The sequence below is a fragment of the Prionailurus bengalensis genome, chromosome C2 (assembly GCF_016509475.1).
Source record: "Prionailurus bengalensis isolate Pbe53 chromosome C2, Fcat_Pben_1.1_paternal_pri, whole genome shotgun sequence".
In the NCBI taxonomy this organism is placed as follows: domain Eukaryota; kingdom Metazoa; phylum Chordata; class Mammalia; order Carnivora; family Felidae; genus Prionailurus; species Prionailurus bengalensis.
This window is the reverse complement of record NC_057350.1, coordinates 2,620,175-2,640,305: the sequence shown is the minus strand read 5'-3', so window position 1 is coordinate 2,640,305 and position 20,131 is coordinate 2,620,175. Positions and strand designations below refer to the sequence as shown.

The 20,131-nt window shown below is 58.3% G+C and overlaps 2 protein-coding genes across 2 annotated transcripts in view; one reads left to right on the top strand and one right to left on the bottom strand.

The window, feature by feature from the left end:
* The window catches only part of PDXK (pyridoxal kinase), a 32,638-nt gene extending 25,337 nt beyond the window's left edge, over positions 1 to 7,301 (top strand). Inside the window, exons 9-11 of the mRNA XM_043593489.1 lie at positions 205 to 341; positions 1,891 to 1,957; positions 2,242 to 7,301. Coding sequence (XP_043449424.1) covers positions 205 to 341; positions 1,891 to 1,957; positions 2,242 to 2,354 — 317 coding nt within the window. The 3' untranslated portion in view covers positions 2,355 to 7,301. The remainder of the gene's footprint in view (positions 1 to 204; positions 342 to 1,890; positions 1,958 to 2,241) is intronic.
* A 4,323-nt stretch (positions 7,302 to 11,624) lies between these two features.
* Positions 11,625 to 14,538, bottom strand: CSTB (cystatin B). Its single transcript, XM_043593482.1, has 3 exons — positions 14,374 to 14,538; positions 12,136 to 12,237; positions 11,625 to 11,975 (listed from the first exon to the last, which is right to left on the bottom strand). The coding sequence occupies exons 1-3, from the start codon at positions 14,437 to 14,439 to the stop codon at positions 11,847 to 11,849; spliced, it is 297 nt and encodes a 98-aa protein (XP_043449417.1). The 5' UTR covers positions 14,440 to 14,538; the 3' UTR covers positions 11,625 to 11,846.
* Between the last annotated feature and the right edge of the window lie 5,593 nt (positions 14,539 to 20,131).

Here is a 20,131-nt window from a genome sequence, read left to right as displayed (position 1 = left end):
ACGCCCAGCTGTGCGGTTCTTCTCGCCCCGGGCCATCCTGCTAGGGGTTCTGGCGTCTACTCCCTCCCTCGTGACAGGCGACACTAGCCCTCCCTGCCACCATGAGGGGGAGGAGCGGGGGGGAGGGCAGGCTGGCTCCCAGACGAGGGGCTCGTTCTCTGCTGGCCCAGGGTCTCGGGGCCCATCGGCTGTGCTCTCCTCCAGGGAACCCCGATGGCTCTGTGGTGACGGAACGCATCCGGATGGAGATGCACAAGGTCGACGCGGTCTTCGTGGGCACCGGGGACCTCTTTGCTGCCATGCTCCTGGCATGGACACACAAGCACCCCAACAATCTCAAGGTCAGCAGGACGCGCCCCCGCCCTGCCCCCATCGGGGACCAACTGGGTTCTGTGGGGGCTCAAACAGGTCACCCGTGTACCACACGCTGGAGTCGGCCTGTCGGGCCGCGGAGCAGGTGTGAGCCCCGGGAAGGCGGAGCCTGGGAGGGGTTACCGCAGCCTCGGTAGGTCCGGAACTAGGAACGTCTCCCAGAGAGCAGCCGGTGAAAGTTGGTCCTAAGATGTCATGGCCCCGGTGAGTCGAGAGACTCAGAGGCTGGGAGCCCCCTCGGGGGCGTGAGGGACAGGGCTCCGAAGTCAGACTTGCAGAGGGGCTCAGCTCTTGTCAGGCACTGTCTGCGCGTCTGTCCGTCCCTCCCCCATCCCTTGCTTTGTGTGTAAACGTCCACAGATGCGTTTGTACGGAGATAAAGCCACTGTGTGCGGGCTCTGCTGGGCGAGCAGATACCTTGCTACCGATTCTGTCAATGGGGGTGTGGGGTGGCGGGGGCCGCGTGCCCCCGTGGTTAAGCTCAGGAGTGATGGCTGCGATCTGCATGGCGTGCAGGAAAGTTCCTTCGTGACGTCAGATCGTGCCGTGGCCTCCTTCAACGTCGTTGGAACCACGCAAGTGGACAGCTGTGCACGAGGCTGTCCCCGGCCCCTCTGTTATTTCCTTCTCCACTTACTTGGTGGCCGTCAGGGCCTGCCTCCCGTCTCTGGAATGTGCTCGGGAAGGGCAGCCGTGCAGGGTGGTTAGAGAGGAGCCATGCCCCCGTCTGTGCTGGGTCCACCGAGGGAAGGAGGAGCCCCAGGTCGGGATCTGGAAGTGGATGCCCCCAAAGCTGCCTCTACCCGCCGGAGGCTGGCACGCCCCTCCCATCCCATCAACTAGCTTGTCTGTGAGACGCAGGGCTGGACCGGAGCCCTGCCCCTCTTACCTGCCCCCCCCCCCCCAGGGACCAGGGGGAGCACAGACCTGCTGTGTCCTTGCCTGCCCCCCCCGCCCCCCAGGGACCAGGGGGAGCACAGACCTGCTGTTGCCGTTGGCAGCCGTGGGATCTTCCTCTGGTACAGGGCACCTTGGCCATCTGGTGCGCAGTGGAGACCTTGCTGCTGGGCCACCTGAGGCCAGACCGGGTTCGGCACATCCCCGGGTCGGGCGGGAGGGGGTTCCACTCGCTTCCCCGGCTCCTGCTAAGCCCGGGTCTTTGACTTTGAGGTGCCAGTAAGCAGTGACCTTGGCCAACTTTGGGGTAGGAGTCATTTTTGATGAAGACTCTTTACAACTCATTCCTTCCAGAAACACCTATTAAGCGTCTACTGCACGGCAGACAGTACCGAGGAGTGCTAGAGCCCAGCCCTCCCCTAGAGGGCACGGTCTGGAGGAAGGTGGTTAGTTTTAGTACGCAGGCATCTGCTCAGCTCTCCAGGGAAGGTTGATGGGGAGCATGTGACGGTAAAGCCAGTGCCCTGCTATCTCGGGGCGGAGGCAGGGTCTGGGTGAACGGAGAATCCCATCCGGGCCCTGGGCAGCACTGACCACGTGTGCGCGTCTCCCGCCCTGCAGGTGGCCTGTGAGAAGACCTTGTCGGCCATGCATCACGTTCTGCAGCGGACCATCGCGTGTGCAAAAGGTACCTCCTGGCTGGGCCCCCGAGCCCACCAGCGGAGGGGGCAGGGGGACTGCACTGAGAGCAGAGCGGGGAGGAGCCGGCAACGAGAGCGGAGGGGGGAGGCGGGAGGGAGGGAGCCGACGGCGGGGTCCCGGGGCTCCCTCCTCCTCTGCTAGCCTGCGGAGCTCGTGCCCCACACGGGAGCCCCAGAGGGGACACGGACCGTCAGGGCTCAGGCGAGGGAAGGGGGCACGAAACTGGAGTGCCTTCTGGTCTGTCCCTGTCACCCACGCTTCATCTTGCAGCCCAGGCAGGGGGAGGACTGAAGCCCAGCCCGTCGCAGCTGGAGCTGAGGATGGTCCAGAGCAAGAAGGACATCGAGAACCCGGAGATCGTGGTCCAGGCCGCGGTGCTGTGAGGGCCCGCGTGCCACCTCCCAATGCACAGCGTGTCGGTGTCTCCATCGTCGTCCCTGTGAAAACGTAGCATCTGCCTTAGAGCCGTGACCGAAACTTGATATTTTTTTCTTTCGTGAGTGTCCAGCCTCAACCGGTCTTAATTGTGAAAACGTGCTGGTCGTGCTTTTTAAAAGTCACAAAGCCATCACAGAAATCTGTAATTCGGGGAACCCAGCTCCCTGTCCCCCAGGGCTCCTGGGCCTCCCGGGAACCCCACTCCCCATGGGCCCCCCGGCGGCCCCCCGGCGGCGTCCCATCCCTGGCGGGCGAGGGCCGGGGAAAGTCCTGGAGTCTGTGCATCCCTGAGGAAGAGTTGGGTTTTAACCATCTGCGTCTGGGCGAATCCTGCCAAATGCCTCTGTTGTCGTTGTGACCCGACCCCCTTTGTTCCTGCTTGAGAAGTCTCTTTTGTCACCTAGCTGTGGGGTAGGTCGCCGGGGACTGCGTCACTGCGGGAACAGGTCGAGACCAGCTGGCCCGGATGCGCGCCGGGGATGAGGAAGGGCTCCCGAGGCTGGAACAGCCCGTGGCGAGACTGGCCCGTTGTGTTCCTGCCGGAAACCTCACCTGGTCTCTGGCACGCCGGGTTACGTCTGCGCGCTTGCCACCCTTGGCTGGCGACAGATGCCTCGTGCCACGTGGTTGTGCAGAGACGGGTAGAGGGCCGTGGATACCATTGGCATATTTAACCCCACGAGCCAGTCACCCTGTGCGCTCGCCCCTGCCCGCTCAGTCCTGCCTTCCGTGCCACCGGAAGCCGGGGTGCGCGAGGCCCCCTGAAAGGCAGCCGCAGCTTGAGCCCCTCCTCCGAGGAGAGGGTGTTGGCAGATCGGGGGAGGGGCCGGGGCAGAGCGCCGGGCTAGCAGCTCTCAGACGCCTCGGGCTGTGACACCAGGCCAGGCGTCTACTGCCCGGGGCACCCCCAGGCGTGGCTGCAAGCGAGGGTGCCCCTCTCCGCGCCGCCCTGGGGAGAGCAGAGGTCTGCCTCCCCCAGGAGCCTGCGGCCGGGAGGGGACAGAGCCTGCAGAGTGGGGGGGCCCCCTCCCCGTCCCGCAGGCGGGTCCTCTCCTGCAGCCCGCGCTGTCCTCTGCAGCAGGGCCAGTGTCCCCAGGATCCACTGCCACCTCCTGGGTAGGGCAGAGTTCACTCTGTTGCAAACTCCCCGAAACAAAGAAATACCAGCGTCCATGCCGTTCCGCCTGCTCTTCTTTCTTCCCAGTCTGTCCACGTCCTGAGTGTCCGCTCTCGTGCGTTAGCACCCGGCAGCCCGTGCACGGGCCATGGTATCTCTCTGCGACGAGATGGTGGAAAACCCACCGTGAGGATACCGTGTAGGGCGTAGGGGCTTACTCTGTGTGTACCATGGCCTTGGGAACACTGCAGACGCCGATCCTCTGTTCTTTAAGTTTTATTTCAGGGGCTCAGGCTTCGTGTTACACTTGATGCTTTTACTTCCCCCAACTGTACATAGAACGATAGTTATTCCGCCCCTAAACTTCCTGCGAAACTGTGAGCTTTCTGGCTGGATCTCGGACGTTCTCCTCCCAAGTTCCTCCGACCGAGAAGCCCCGACCGCTGGGAGCGGTGGGGTCTTGAGCCCTCGCCCCCAGCAGCGGGACCCCGGCATCCCAAGAGCCCCTGCAGGGCGCGGGGCTCCCGTAGAAACCACAGCAGCTTCTCCCAGCGAGCTGCGCTGGCCACGTGCTGCTGCTGAGCCCACTGCCATCCTGGGCGGGGTCCTGCGCAGACACGCAGGCCCTGGCTTGTCTGTGCTTAGAATTTCCCACCCAGAGGTCAGCCGTGGTCACTAGCAGCGGGTTTTTCTTTCTTTCTTTCTTTCTTTTTTTTTTTTTTTTTACATAGGTTGGGTCCAAATTAGAGTAAATCTTTGTTTTTACTTCCCATAGTTTAGTAACATGCAAAGTAATAATTATATATTTTAAAATGAGAAGTGTATCAGTCCTAAGTCGCCTGCTTATTACCAGAGTACAGATTTCAATATGGTTTTTCAAAGCTTCTGTAGGCCTTAAAGATGAATTACAAACTACTCTTTTTTTAAAACCATTTTCAAATCATTGCCAAGTCTTGCTAAGGTCATCGTGGTAATCTGCGTTATTTTTAAATGTATGTCAGCAATGGTAAAAATGATGCTTTGTTGTGCTGTTCTTGACCTTGTCGGAACCAATTTTTTAAATGTCGTCTAACTTTACAATGGACTGAGCCTGGTTTGGCGTGCTTTTCGTGTTCAGAACGGAGGCCAGGGCGCCCCGCCAGCAACATGATGCCGGAGTCCCCGTGTCGATGCAGAATCCCCCTCCTCCCCACCTTCATCGTCCAGGAAAGTAATGCTGTGTGATGGAGCCCCCGAAGGGTGAATCCTTGCCTCTGGGGAGCAGGCAGGTGGGGCAGGGCCAGGCGGGCGGGGCCCTGGCCTCACTGGGTGTCCCAAGGCCACTCCTGACTGCCATTCCCTCCTTGCTGGACCTCACGTTCACTGCTAGTTGAAATGTACAGTAAAGGAGGTGACAGCGTTCTAGCTGTTGGACCTGCGCTGTGAGCACGCCCCCTCCTTTATCCCTCCTGCCCTTTGATGGGACCAACCTGCCCCAGGGCATCGGGGCTGCGTCTGCCTGAATCACAGGCACTTGTGAGCACTCTGGATTCCGGCACCAGAATAGCCAGAATCTCTGTCTTCCTTCTCTGCCCCCCAGCAGGTTGCTGGGGTCCCCGTGCACATGTCCCCATGGGACAGGGTTTCTGTAGGAACCGCCCACCCTAGCACCTGCCTGGGCCGGAAGGCGGGGAAGGAAGTTTGAGTGGGCAGAGGGGCGAGGGTGCAGGCCAGGATGCTGCGAGTGGGGTCCTGGCTGTCTGAGTCTCATGGGAGCCGCGGGGCCCCCAGACGCCACTCTGCCCCCAGAGGGGCGTGGCCACCAAGCCCACCCGTGTTCATTCCACACCAGCTCCTGCCGACCGGCTGCAGGTGATTTCTCTCATCCCGTCACTCCGTGAACTGTTTACATTAGGACTTCCTTCAGAGCCGGGTCCCGTGTGCTCACAGGGAACACGTTAGATGCCTGTGCCGGGTGGGCACTCAGAAGGACCCCCATCCCTGGGAGGGCAGCTCTGGGAGCCCAGGAGACCTCCCGCTTCATTTCTGCCCCGAGGGTGCTGGTCAGGCTGGACCCTCAAAGCACAGTGACCCAAGTGCACACATGTGGCCAGGGAGCTGGTGTTGCGTGTGTGTGTGTGTGTGTGTGTGTGTGTGCTGCAGTCGCTTTGTGGCAGGGGCGGTCGGGTGGTCGGGGGGCCTTTGAGGGTGAAAAGTGTCAAGAACCTTGAGTGCTTGTTTATAGAGCCCCCTCCACCCCCCCTCACGCCCCCCCCCACCGGTTGCAGAATCCAGCCCTGCACTTCCACCCTCTGCCGGCAGGGGGCGGGGCAGGCCCCTAGAGCTTGCACACATCGCCACCCCGTGGCGTAGTGCACGGGGCTCTAGTGCTAGTGACAGGCACTGGGCCTCGGGGTCTGTGTCCCAGGCTGGCCAGGTTCCTAAAATCCCGGGCTTCTGGTGCATGAGTCTCCCCGTGGACTTCTGCAGGTGATTCTCGGTGCAGGACATTTCCTGTCTTACTGAGGGGAGACTCTGACCAAAGCACAGGGTCTTACAAACCACATTCCTGCCTGTCTTAAGAGGTCGTGCTCACAGACACCACCCACCACATGTTCCTTTGCTTAAGACGGAGTTTAACGAGTTAACTTTAGTTCTGACTTCGAGAATATTTCCAAGCTTTGTATGAACGGAAAGTTCTTCCTAGAATTTTCTCTTTAAATTCTGGCAGAGTAAACAGCTGTTCTAGAAGCTTTCCTGCTGTCCCAGAAGAGCAGAGCCCTGTGCTCAGAGCAGGCCACTTGGTTCCGTCGCTGAACCCTGGCTGCAGATGAGCCCTAGGTGGGGCAGCCCCCACACCACGGTGGGCAAGTTTCCACCTTCTGCCTCCGGAAGCCCATTCTGGTGGGAAGAGACTTCCTGAAGCCCCTGACCACTCCCTGTCCCGGCCGTCCCTCGTTGCCCTGCAGGTGTCCTGGGGAGCCGGATGGCAAGGGTGCAGCAGAATGGGGCTGACGGTGAGGAGGGCCTACCACCCTCTGTCTGCTCCGCGGAGCCCGGCTCCGGGGAGGGAGCGGGGCGCACCCCACCCCCACACTGTTCCGAGCTGTGGGACAGGGCGGGACAGGGCCTCTGGCTCCAGAGAGCCACTACATTTCGTTTCTCGTGCGGGACTCGGCTCCCGGCATGAGCGGGTGAGTGCGGCGGGGCGGGGGAGAGGGGCAGAAAGGGAGAATTGGCGGGCTTGGCAGCGGCCTTCAGGACGTCCCAAAGAGCACAGGTGGGGAGCGAAAGGTGCCTTGGTGCGCCCCTCAAAGCGTGTGGGCCTGTTGTCCTGACGGGTAGCACAGATGTTCCTGTTTGGGGAACTGAAAGTGAATTCCTAACGTACAACGTGTAGGCTCCAAGATGAAGAGCGTGTGGATGTTTTGAGTGCTTTTGGCTTTATAGCTGCATACTTTCTGATGTCGAATTTTAGTTGGGATTCCAGCCAATGACTGCAAGACTGGGCGGACAGGAGGGTTGAGGTGCTGACTCAGAGCCCAGCGGGTGCTGGCCTGAGCCTTCCTGGAAATTAACTCAGACTGTGGAGGCTGTGTGACCCCCTCGGGTCTGAGCACGTTGCCCCTGGGGCCCGGCTGCGGGGGAGGGCCAGGGGGTGGTTTCTCCAGTGCTGGGGTCTCCAGCCCTCCGTCCTGTGCGCGTGTTTGTAAAGTCCCTGTCGGCGCTGTAGGGGCCGTGTCTGTGTGCTGGTCCTACTGACTTACGATTATCCGTGAATAAATCTTTTTCTGGCCATGGTGTTGAAGTGCAGTGATTCCTCCCGCCTCAGGAACCCCCCGTTAATTATCCCCTGGTGCCCGAAGCCCCTGCCACCAGCCAGCCAGCCCAGCATGGGAGCTGAGGCCGTAAACACGTGTGTCTTAAGGGAAAGAGATTGCCCAACCCACCCACGGTGGCCCAGGTCCCCTTGTCCCACCCACTCTGTTCTGTGCCCTGGGGGCTGGCCTCTAAGCTCCTCCTGCGGGCAGGGATCCCAGGAGGGTGGGTTCCCTTTCTCAGGCCCCGCCCCCAGCCCCCGATAGAGTCCAAGGACCAGCCTCATCCCTGATGAATGTCACTGCTCCTGGGTTTCAATCCCTTCACACCTGGGTGGTGACAGCCGGTCCTGCAGGCCGGGCAGGTACTGTGCTCCCGCTGTGATTCACCCACACCTTTGTGAGTAGCTCCCCAGGCAGTCTGCAGAATGCCAGGCCCCTTGCCCTGGAAGGAAAAGCAGGAGAAGGGTGGAAGAGAACGAGGGATCTGCTTCATGTCTGGAACACCTCAAACTCCGCCTCTCCACCCCCCTGCTGACTCCCGTGCCCCTTAGCTGGCCCGCAAGGCCCTCCTGGTGGACGACCCTTTGTGGCTGCTGTGGCACACTTCCACAAATGCAGTGGCTTAAAGCGACTCTGGAGATCAGACTTGTGCAAATAGGTGGGCGGGGCTGGGTCCTCTGGAAGGTTCCAGGGAGAATGTGCCCAGCCTCTTCCAGACTTTAGAGGGGCCCTCATGACTTCACAGCTGTGGTGTGGCTTCAGTCTGACCCCGACCCCTGCCTCTTCTTCTGAGGACCCCGGGATGACCTTGGGGCCCCAGAGAGTCCGGGATCTCCTCTCCAGCTCAAGACCCTTAGCTTAATCACATCTGACAAGTCCCCTTGCCCTGTGAGATAACACCCACAGGCTCCGGGCACTGGGCCAGGGATATCCCGGGGGGACATTATTCAACCCACTGCCTCCTGTGATGGGGATGGGGGTGAAGCCCAGTGAGTCCCGACACGGTCACCTTTCCCTCTCTGATACTCCGCATGAGATGTCCAGCAGAGGACACGCACGGCCTTGAACCTCAACCATCAGGAGGATTCCTGCCGCAGACGTCCCCTGGGGAGGGTGGGAAGCCTGGCCTCGGGTGCAGGCCCCACCCTGGAGACCACACCGGCCGGGGCTCCCTCAGGCCGAGTTCCTGGAAGGGAGCCCGGGCCCCACCCTTGCACTAAGTGGTACGGGGGGAGGGGGTGCCCTTTCAAGGGACAGGTAAGAACAGGAAAAGGGACAAGGCAGGGAGAGGGGGGAGAAGATGCATGGCAGCGTGTGACCTAGCTGGCCAGGTGGTCAAGCGGGGGCATCTCTCCCGTCTTCTCCAATTGGTCAAAGTTCACCCCACAGGGGCGGGCACCCCTGGGTTTTTGAGGTGTGCTGCCTGGCCTCGGGCAGGTGTGGGCCCCACTGGGCTGGACGCTGGAGCAGAGCCGCCACGGCAGAGGCCAGGGCGGGTCGGGACGGACAGGCGAGGGGGGCCCAGTCCCAGGCCCTGCAGAGGTGAGCCGAGAAAGCCCCGAGTTAGAGAAGAAGTACAGCCTCCTGCGTTATCTGGTCACTGTCTCAACTGCCTGCCCGGTGCCAGCCACTGGGGACCCCGTGCCCGTGGCCAAGTCGGGGAAGTGAATGACCGAAATATCCGCACCGGTAATCCGGGCTCACAGACCCACGTGCGGGGGAGCGCCAGCGGGAAGGGCGCGTGCCGCGTAGTCCCGAGAGGTCACCCGGGTGTCTGCGAAGGGCTTGTACCTGTTTGCATTCCCGGCCCGCGGTGGGGTTAGCAGGTCCGGACGTTTGCCTGTGGGGCAGGACAGAGACCGGCACCCACTGTGGTTTCACTCTGCTCTTCTCATTGTGTGGACGTGTTACAGATTGCCGTGGCTGTTCAGGTCTTTGCCCACTTCACTATAGAATTTTTCATCCTTTTTTGAGAGCGAGCGAGCGAGCGAGTGCGCGTACAGGCGCGGGGGCGGGGGGCCCTTACTAAGCCCTCCTCTTCCACTCACTGCCGAGTGCTGTGTTTCTCCAGGACCGAGAAGGCTGCTACAGGGACCGGTCCCACCGCTGGGAGTCAGACCCCAGTCCTCATGCTCCCCGGGTGGGACCAAGCACCCTCTCCCCGGGCCAGCAGGGGGGCACCTTTCCCCCCCCCCCCCCGCTGTCCTCAGCTGAGGCCCCTCTCCTCCGCCCGGGATTCTCGGCGAATGTCACTCTTCCCAAGGCCTGACCCGGCGCCCCCGCTCGGGCTGAACAGGTCAGTGCGCTGTGCGTGCCCTGGCAGAGCCGCCCCAGCTCGGAGCACACCCCGCAGCACCCGGTCTCGGAGTGCTCCCGGAGCCCGGTGCCGGCACAGATCCGGCCAGCCGGCTCACAAGGGAGCAGACGCACGTTGGCCTGGAGATAGAGGAACAGATAACCGATGTCACTTGTGCGCTGGACACAATCGGCGGTGTCACTAATTCGTCATTACCAGGCGGGGTGCCCCGGAGGCCCTAACGGAGCTGCCCGGAAATGGCATTAATGCACATTTTCTGTCCTTGCACAAGCAGGGCCGTGGCTCCAGCATACAAGGGCTGGAAAAAAAACTAGAATTCTAGGGGCGCCTGGGTGGCTCAGACGGCGTCCCGACTCTTGACTTCAGCCCAGATCATGATCTCATGGTTCGTGGAGTTCGAGCCCCGCACTGGGGCCGGCTTGGGGTTCTCTCTCTCTCTGCCCCTCCCCACTTGCTATTTCTCTCCAAATCCATAAGAAAAAATTTAAAAAATTAAAATTCTAGAGGAACGGGTGAGTTTCTCTACAGTCTGGGTCTGGAGACGGGCTTTTAATCTAGGACTCAAAACAAATTACAACTTGGAGAAAATATTTGTGACTTACTGAGGCACGACATTGCTAATGTATCAATAACTCTTAGAAGTGGGGGGAGGGGCACACCTGGGTGGCTCAGCTGGTTAAGCCTCAAGACTCTCGATTTTTGGATCAGGTCGTGATCTCAAGGTTCATGGGATTGAGCTCCGCGTCGGGCTCTGTGCTGACACTGTGGAGCCTGCTTGGGGTTCTCTCTCCTCTCTCTCCGTTAGGTCTTCATTTCAACCCCAAATTGCTTCACTACCAAGAACAAGAGCCTGTTGGGAAAACTCTTCATTCTTCTAGTTTAAGAATGGAGATGGGGACACACACAGCTGGCATTAAGGTGTTCTTCTTGCCACTTAAATTTTTTTTTAATGTTTATTTTTGAGAGCAGAGGGAGGGGCAGAGAGAGAGGGAGACACAGAATCCCTAGCAGGCTCCAGGCTCCGAGCCGTCAGCGCAGAGCCCGACGCGGGGCTCGAACCCACGAACCGTGAGATCACGACCTGAGCCGAAGTCGGACGCCCAACCGACTGAGCCCCCCGGGCGCCCCTCTTCTTGCCGCTTTCAAGCTGCTTGCTCACCCTGCGACCCGGTGTGCTCTTCCTTCCCTCGCGATCTGGACAGCCCGCGCCTTGCACTGCCGACCCGCCACCAAGCGCCACACGCCGCCGATGCAGAGTGGTGTGGTGATTTGAGACCAACTCGAACCCTCGGGGACGGTTTTCTGCCATGACCTGAACCACACAGACGTCTCAGCCCCTACTCTTGCAACGATGCGCGTGCTCTTTATTTGCAAAACAGACACAGGGCAAACCACTGCACTGCCTTCGCTCATGGCGGGGACCCTGTGTCGAAAACCGGAGATGTGCCGTTGCCCAGATGCTCAGAGGCTAAGTTCACGAACCCTTCCAGGTGGATGGCGCTCAGCGAGGCCTCACAACTATTCTACACGTACACGTACATCTATGGCGTCCTCTGCACACGCGTGTGTGTTTCTACTGGGGTGTAAGGGTGGTGTGTGAGCGCGTCTAAGTACATCCAGAGCTAATGCTCTAGAATCAGATTTGCCCAAAGCCTTTTATTTTATGGGGGAGACTAAGGCCTGGAGACAGGACACAGTCAAAGCTGAGCGTGGGGAACTGTGGTTGGAGCACAGGCTCCTGGAGTCCTGGGTCTACCATCCACTTGCGGGGACCTTGAGCGACTCCCCCGGGAGGCAGCTCTGTAGGTAGAAGAGGTATCCGGCCAGCTCAGGCCAGTACGTGACCCAGGAGGGGCGCCACGTGGCACAGCGGTCACGTGGCCGTCAAACAACCATATTAGCACGCCACTCTCACGCCTCCTGACGCTTCTGTACGGGACTGTGGTTTCCGACGAAGCCAAAAAAACCCAAAACGCAGGAATAAATTTGCCAAGACTTAAAAATATGTATTTAAAAGGGAATATAAGCCTTCTTTGAAAGTAATTAAGATCGCCGGTTGGGTTGACTTTGTCTCTCCCGACGCAAGTCAGAAGAGCTGCGCGACACCCCCCCCACCCCCAGTGAAGAAATGGCACCCGTTTATGACCCCAGACGTGTCCACAGAGGACAGAACCACACGGACGGGCCATGTTCAGAGCGGGAACTAGAAATACGCCAGTTCGTCGTGCCTGGCTTTGTGGGTCTGATAGCTGGACAAGGCCAAGGGTTTGTTTTCGTGCGGGAGACTCTGAAACACTCGAATGTGCACAAACTCATCATCGTCGACTTGAACCTGGAGACGGACAGAGAGGAGAGAGGCCAGTGAGGGGCAGGCCGGAGGACCTCTGACCCCAAGTGCCCCTGCTGGACCAGCCTGCATGAGGAGGGCCCCGGAGAGGGGCGGGGCCCTGCCCCCCCAACCCCCCCACCCCCCGCCCACGGCTGACCCTCACCTTGATGAAGTAGTTCCTCCCTGCGACCACCTGGCTCCTGAACTCCACCGCCTTAAAGGTAGTGTACTTCTTATTCTCCTGCTCCTCTAGCTGGGGCTTCACCTAGGGGAGGGGACAGAACGGAGAACTTAGTGGCTTCCCTCCTCACACAGCCCAGTTCTCCCACGGAACGTTACAAACGGGATTCCTGCGCCCGCCCGTTCCAGATCTTCTCCAGCAAGAGCGTTCTTGAGAGCGGAGAGGGGCATTCTCTACACGGTCAGCTCTACCGATAGAGTGCGGAAAGCTCCTTAAATCTACCGGCTCCCGCGACAGTGCTGGAGCAAGTCATTGGCCCTTCGTGTTCTAGGCACGGGTGATTTTTAAATTTCCATCATGACAACTATGTACGAGTTGACGCCCCGTTTTCCTTTCCAGTTCACAGCCGAACAGTTTGACGAAGAGGCTGTATGTAATTATTCCCTCTTAAAATTCGAAATTTTAAACGAAGTTCAGTCATAGATTTAAATTTCCCCTTCTAGTCTAGAGAGGTCATGAGTGTCTTTGCGGCTCCTCTCCGGAGGGCATTAAAGCCTCCAAATGTGTCCCCAGACACCGGAGGCGGCAGGCACAGGGCTTCGCAGGTAAAATGCACTTGACTGCATGTTTATTTTATTTTTAAATGTTTATTCATTTCTGAGAGAGAGAGAGAGAGCGTGAGTGGGGAAGGGGCGGGGGGAGGGGGCAGAGGTTCCAAAGCCGGCTCTGAGCTGACAGCAGCGAGTCCGATGCGGGGCTCAAGCTCTCCAACCGCGAGATCATGACCTGAGCTGAAGTCGGAAGTCACCCAGGTGCCCCTACCACGTTTTAAGATGTAGAGCCTTTGGTGGGGCGCCTGGGTGGCTCAGCCGGTTGAGCGTCCGACTTCAGCTCAGGTCATGATCTCGCGGTTTGTGAGTTCGAGCCCCGCGTCGAGCTCTGTGCTGACAGCTCGGAGCCTGGAGCCTGCTTTGGATTCTGTAACTCCCTGGCTCTCGGTCCCTCTCCCCCTCATGCTCTGTCTCTTTCTCTCAAAAATAAATAAACGTTAAAAAAAAAAAAGATGTAGAGCTTTTGGGCAGAAGTTGATCCTTATCTGTGCAACTCACGGTGCTCATTGCTTTCTCCAGGGTGGGGCTTACCTGTGTCTACATACTTCCTGGAGCCCCCTTCTCTGTGCAAAACGCCACGCTAGGTCTGCAGGGAATGGACTCTGCTGACAGTTTACGGATCGGGGCGGGGGGGGGGGGTGGTTCTGGGGGGTGAGTGCCACCCCCACAACGGCCCAGGGCTTTGGGAGGCTTTCACCTCTCTCTCTGTCTGCTTCAGGAGAGGCCGAAAGCCCCAGGCCGCTGGCAAAGAATGGAAAGAAAACCCAGGCGCCAGGTGGCAGAACAGGTAACGCCGCAGCCTCGACTGCCAGGCCCGGCCGCTCCCTACAGAGTGGGAGCTGTCGGTCCCAGGACGGACCAGGACAAAGACGGGCTGGGCTGGGCTGCAGCCAAGGGGGCACAGAGGCCCAAGGCCCAAGCGCCCGGGGCTGGTGGCGCTGCTCACGGGGCGGGGGCCGGCGCAGAATGTCTTCTGACCCGGGGTCAGTCACAGACCGCTCCCTTTGCGTGCCCCAGAGTGCTCCAGAAAGGAGGCAGCACCAGGGGCAGAGGTGGGGACTCCCCCTGCCCCTGTCCTCTTAGACACCTCCAGCAGACCGGCTGGCCGCCTCGGTGCCTGCCAGCAGCAACACCTCCGCCACAGGTCACTTTCACACCAAATTCAGGAGCAAATGACCTCACACCCGCTCCAACTCCCCTGACCGGAGAGGACCCTCCGATCCCGGCGAGAGGAGGGGCTGCGGGGGCAGAGCCGGGAGCCGCGCGGCCCAGGCGGGGCTCGCGCAGCAGTCCCTGCGAATTCCTCATTTCACGGGTCTCGTGGGGCTGAGTCACCAGCCTGCACTGCGGTCGGGTGGTGGAGCCACCTGAGCGAGGCCCGGGGCGGCCGGGGAGGGGAGGGGAGGGGAGGGGAGGGGCGCCGAAGGAGCCGTCCGGGTGCTTCCGCCCGCTCGGGCCCCGACCGGCCCGCTCGGCCCACCCTCCCACCACCTGCCTGCGGCCGCAGAGGGGAAACCGAGGCGGGGCCCCGGGGACCCCAGGTGCAGGCTCGCACCCGCAGGCCTCGCAGCCGGGAGCGCCTTCCGGAGCCCCACCCGCTCCCTCCTACCTGGTCGGCGATGGCCTGGGTCTCGGCCGTGGCGGGCTGAGTGGCGGAGGGCGCCCCGCACATCATCCTGGCGGCGGGCCGAGGAGCTGCAGCCGGAGCGGAACCCCGAGCAGAGGCGCCCGCTCAGCTTAAAGCAGGCGACGGTCACGTGACGCTAGGGGCGGGGCGGGCCCTGGGGGCGGGGCAGGGGCGGTGCTGGAGGGGCGGGGAGCAGGGGCAGGGGGCAAGGGCGGGGCTCGGCAGGTCGCCTACCTGCCCCTAGGGCGCGCGTCTCGCGGGCGACATCCTGGGTCCCCCACTGCCCGCCATGTGGGTGTGGTGTCGTCCTTCTCTGGCCGGTCAGGATGGGGTGGGGGCTAGCCTGCAAGGAGCAGTTGGGGTCAGGCCCCACATGGGGTTGGGGTGGGCTCTGTAGGGGACCGTGTGGAGTCTGCCCTGTGCAGGGCAGGACGCAGCGTTGGAGGGGGGCGGGGGCGGGGAGCGGGTCACAGGCAGGTGGTTGTCTGGACCTGAGGTGACAGCTGCGGAAGGGCAGAGGGGAGAGAAACTCGTACCCAGCCAGGACCTGCAGGAGCTGGGGACCGGGGCAGGAGGCTGCCGGGGCATCCCGGAGTCCAAGATCAGACCCTGCCCGGCCTCAGACCCCCTGTGTAGTCAACTACCCTGCACCCCTCATCTGCAAGGCCTGGCCCAGCACCCCACTTGTGCCGGCCACTCTGGAGGTCACCAGCCTGTGACCCAGAGGCACAATGGAGCGCTCGTGTGTGTGAGCAGAGGAGGCACAAAGCCATCCCGGGATGGGGAGGAGACGGCTGCCAGGGCTTCAGGCTGGGCAGGGGTTGTGGTCAGATCGAGGGCATTAGGAAGGGGCTAGGCTGTGGCAGGATTTGGGTTCAGACTGGGCAGATTCAAGCACCCAGGGAAGGGAGGGGTCCCACACTCTATTTGGGGGAGGGGTGGGGCCCATACTAGGGGCTGACTGGACAGGATTGGTCTCTTAGAAAAGTGCAGGCCCTCCAGCCCTCTGGCCCAACCCTCAGTGGACACTGGCCTCTCCCATCCCTTGGTGCTGACTGTGCAGGACCAGGCCCAGCCTTGCCTGCTGTAGGCCCAACACAGAGCCCCAACCGGGAGTGACTGGAAGCAGGTGTGGGGGGGAGACAAGCCTTTCTGACACCTGCCAGGGGCAGAACCTGGTTTGTAACTTCAGGAAAGGTGAAAGTCAGGTGTGGTTGAACGGTAAGGGGAGAGGAAGGGGAGATCTGACAATTCATTCATAACTGCATGCATGTATGATCAGTCAGATTTGACTCCACAAAAATGGAAAACGGTTCTCCTGCCTTTTCCTATCCTGCAGCTCAGTGGGCTTTCCTCCTCTCCCTCCTCCCCTCCTCCCCCTCCTCCCCCTTCCCCCTCCTATGCTGGATGGCATAGGACTAACTCCTGTCCCGTCTGTGGGAATAATACTCGTGACCAATCTCCAAGGGTTTTGAGTTTTATAAAGTTCTAAATGAGTTAATAAGTGTAAAATGTTTTCAGCCCCAGGGCGAGTTGATAGTGTTCTTACTATTACTGTCTGTAATTAGTACACTAGCTTAAATCTCTCCCACAATTAGCATAACTTTTTCTATCCAAAGGCCCTGGAAAATGCTGACATTTATCTCTCATTCCTTGATGCCCCGGGTGCCCTTCTTGCTGGAGCCAGAGAAAGAGACCAAATAGCAGGTCTCCTCACCCAGGGTCCTGGAGCCACTCCAGGGCCTTGGACATCACTTCAGCTTGAAATCTGTGAAGCCTCGCCTGTGAGGTTCCTGACTTTCCCAGCATAAGGAAGCCAAAGGGTTCTTTTCTCAACGTCTCATGCTTCCTTCTTCCTCAGCAAGACACAGCTCCTTTGCCTTCCTCTTGGTGTTCTCAGGCAGGTGATCCACACGCCTGTTTCTGGAGCTAATCGGTTGCTTGTGTTCCCTCATGCAAAAATTTGTCATCAGAATCCATTGCTAATTAAATTCTAGCCCAAGAAATCCTAAGAAAGAGAGAGAGAGAGAAAGAAAGAAAGAAAGAAAGAAAGAAGAGAGAAAGAAGGAAAAAAGAAAGAAAGAGAGAGAAAGAAGGAAGAGAGAAATCACAGGAAGAAAAGGAAAGATGTAGCATTTACTCAACTAAGCATTTACCAGCTACCAATTCATCTTTGCTAACAACGGAAATAATAGCGGAGGTAAACCTAAAAACAGGTGCAGCACTGTCCTGCCTCCCATCACAGGCCTGGCCACCTGGGGACGCTACAAACTGAGTGGACTGTGGCTTTACTTCCAAGCTCCTTGAAGGGAGCCAGCCCCGAGCCCCTCCGGAGGGATGGAGGGAGCTGCAGGAAATTGAGACGCGTCAAGGGAGGGAACAGATATACAATCTTAGAAGGCCTTGCTGTAAGCTAATGCAGGCAGGGGGGTTCCTAAGTGGAGAAGCGTCAGCAGAATCAGAGGGAAGGCTGGGACCCAGGTGGGGGGTACGCCCGGTGCACCTGCCCTGGGCACACGAGAGGCTCTCTCTCACTAACCGCCTGTGTCTCTAGTGGGATCCCCGGCAGGCAGACAGGCAGCACTGATCTGTTCCTCACCTTCATACCTGTCACATAGGAGGCAATAAATAAATAACCGATTCTCATACACTTCTGTAAATTAAAAAAAAAAAAAAATAAAACCAGAGTTGGAGAACTCAATGCCAGGCATTAAGGAAAATTCTTGGATGGACAGAAAATTTATAAAAATCTCCATCCTAGAATTTAGAAGCACCACAATGTCCAGCCGCCATCTATAGCAAGGGGCTGGGCAGGTGGGAGGAAGCGCTTCTAGAAAGGCATGGCCCCACTTCCCTGCTCTGGGCTCCACCGGCTGATCGCCGAAGCACCAGTCCCAGGCTTCTCCCTGGCAACCCCGGTTCCCGGCGGCTCAGTGGCGCCCGGGCGCCGTGGGATTGACGGATGTTCTCTGAGCCGTGAACAGTAGCCATCTCGGAGGGTGGGATACAAGCATTTAATAACTTAGTTCTCCGTGATTTTCTGTATTTTTCCAAAGTTTTATTTAAACAAATTTTGTTTTTAGAAAAAACGAATTGTGTTGTTTTGGAATACTGCATATTCTTGAGAAAGTACTAATGCCACGGGAAAAATGCTAGGTATGGTTATTGAGAAGCAGTTTCAAAACTGTCAGTAGAGTGTAGTTAATATAATTAGCAAGTTTAATTAATTAATTAATATGTAATTAACAAAAGTCTTATGCACAGAAAATAAGCAGATGTGTGCAAAGCTGTTCCTTTAGATCATGAGACTATGTCTGACTCCTTCCTTTAACCTTATTTCCCTAATTTTCTATAATAAACAATTGAGAGCATACACAGGAGGAAGATGCATAGGTATGAAACAGGGGTGAATGAGTTTGAGTCTGGAGAGAAGGTCTGTGGGCAGCAGGCGCGGGGCTCCGGTGAGGGGGGGGGGGGGTCTGGGAGGAGGGGCTGGGCTGTGACAGTATGTAGAGCCAGTTTGCTGTCTAACTGGCCAGGCCCAGAGCAAAGCGAATCTTTGGGCCCCTCATTCAGAAAATGTGAAGAATTTGGGGTGCCTGGGTGGCTTAGTCAGTTAAGCATCTGACTTCAGCTCGGGTCATGATCTCATGGTCCGTGAGTTCGAGCCCGGCATGGGGCTCTGTGCTGACAGCTCGGAGCCTGGAGCCTGCTTTGGATTCTGTGTCTCCCCGTCTCTCTGCCCCTCCCCTGTGTGCTCTCTCTCTCTCTCTCAAAAATAAACATAAAAACATATGAAGAATTTCAAGGTGGCAGCAACAGAGCCACACCAGCCCTCCTGAGGATGTGGGTCCCATGGAGGGCAGACACACGGATCACCTGTGGAGCAGTCCCAGCTAGGATGCGAGACTCTCACGGGCTGGGCACCATGGGCCAGCCTGGCCGTATCCTTTGCCTTGTCTCTTCCAGGCTCTGGGCTGAAGGATAACTTGGGAGCCAATTTGCTCGCAAGTAACACGGCAAAAATCACGCCTCCCTAGGAGCATTGTTTTAAGGTTTACGAAGGGTGTGCATAAAGTCTTAGGCGCCTAGTAGCGGCCTTTAGATGGCAGCGACTATTATTTCTCTTATCTTCTTTGCCCCTTTCGTGGTGGGATGGCTAGCAGCTCCCTGAAAGTCACGTGCACCGGAAACTGGCAGTGTGATGTTAATTTGGAGATAGGGTCTTCCCAGAAGTCTTTAGTTAAGAGAGATTCCTAGTGGATCAGGGAGGGTGGGCCCTACACCCAATGGCTGCCCTTGTAAGAAAACCAGAAGACACAGAGAGACAGATGGCGGAACAGCACGGGGGAGAAACAGCTGCACAGGGGAGGGGCCACACGATGCGGAAGGCGGGGCTTCCAGCAGTACAGCCACGAGCCACGCCAGGAGCCTGGGAGAGGCAGGAAGGATCCTCCCCTGGAGTCTCCCAGGGGGCCATGGCCCTGCCGACCCCCGGATTTCAGACTTCTGGCCTCCAGCTTATGGCGCCTCGTTCTGGCGGCCCCCGGGGAACTGATACACCTTCCCTGCGCGTCATACACACGCGTCCTAGCACAGACGCACGGCCACGCTTCACAGATGTCGCACACACGCTCCAGGGCCTGTCTGTTTCCATCAAGTTGAGCTTGGAGTTGAAAGACAAGACTTAGGGGGCGCCTGGGTGGCGCAGTCGGTTAAGCGTCCGACTTCGGCCAGGTCACGATCTCGTGGTCTGTGAGTTCGAGCCCCGCGTCGGGCTCTGGGCTGATGGCTCAGAGCCTGGAGCCTGTTTCCGATTCTGTGTCTCCCTCTCTCTCTGCCCCTCCCCCATTCATGCTCTGTCTCTCTCTGTCCCAAAAATAAATAAACGTTGAAAAAAAAATTTAAAAAAAAAATAAAAAAAAAGAAAGACAAGACTTAGGAAAACACACACGATCCACGAACACCGGTTTTTCTACGTTCTAGAAAACAAAACGCAAGCGGGACAAGGATGAGAAGTGGGTGCACGTGATACTGTATGGCAATGTAATGGTCCTTATTATTTGTGGAACACACAAGCACCCTTCTGTTGCTAATTTGTACCCAGTGAGGTGTTCACAGCTCTTCTGACACACTGTCACCACCTGACCCTGTGCTGGGTGTGGGCAGATAGGCAGGCGGGGCTCTGCCTCCGCGGGCGGACCTCATGCGGTACTGTGTATGGAAGTTGGAAAACATCTGTTCCCCGAACTCCCATCAGGCTTTCTTTTTTTTTTTTTTTTTTCTTTTTCTAATATTTAAAACTTTTTTACACGGAAATAATGTTAGGGTCCAAAGACTGTGTAGTTTCTGTAAACTCCGCATGCAGTTTCCCTAAGTGTTGGCACTGTACCTAAGCAGAAATAGCAGTTACCAGAAGCAGGAAGTGAATGTTGGTTTACAGCAAACAAGCTGACCCACAGAATTGACTCATTCACCATCGTCCCCATGAAGTTATCTTTCTGGTCCAAGTTCCTCCCACATGGTGGGGGCACTCAGCTCTTAGACCTTTGTCTTTCGGGACCTTGATACTTTTTCCTTTAAAAAATTTGTTTTAAATGTTGATTTATTTTGAGAGAGACAGAGCACGAGTGGGGGAGGGGCAGAGAGAGAGGGAGACACAGAATCCGAAGCAGGAGCCAGGTTCTGAGCTGTCAGCACAGAGCCCGATGCGGGCTCAAAGTCACGAGCTGTGAGATCA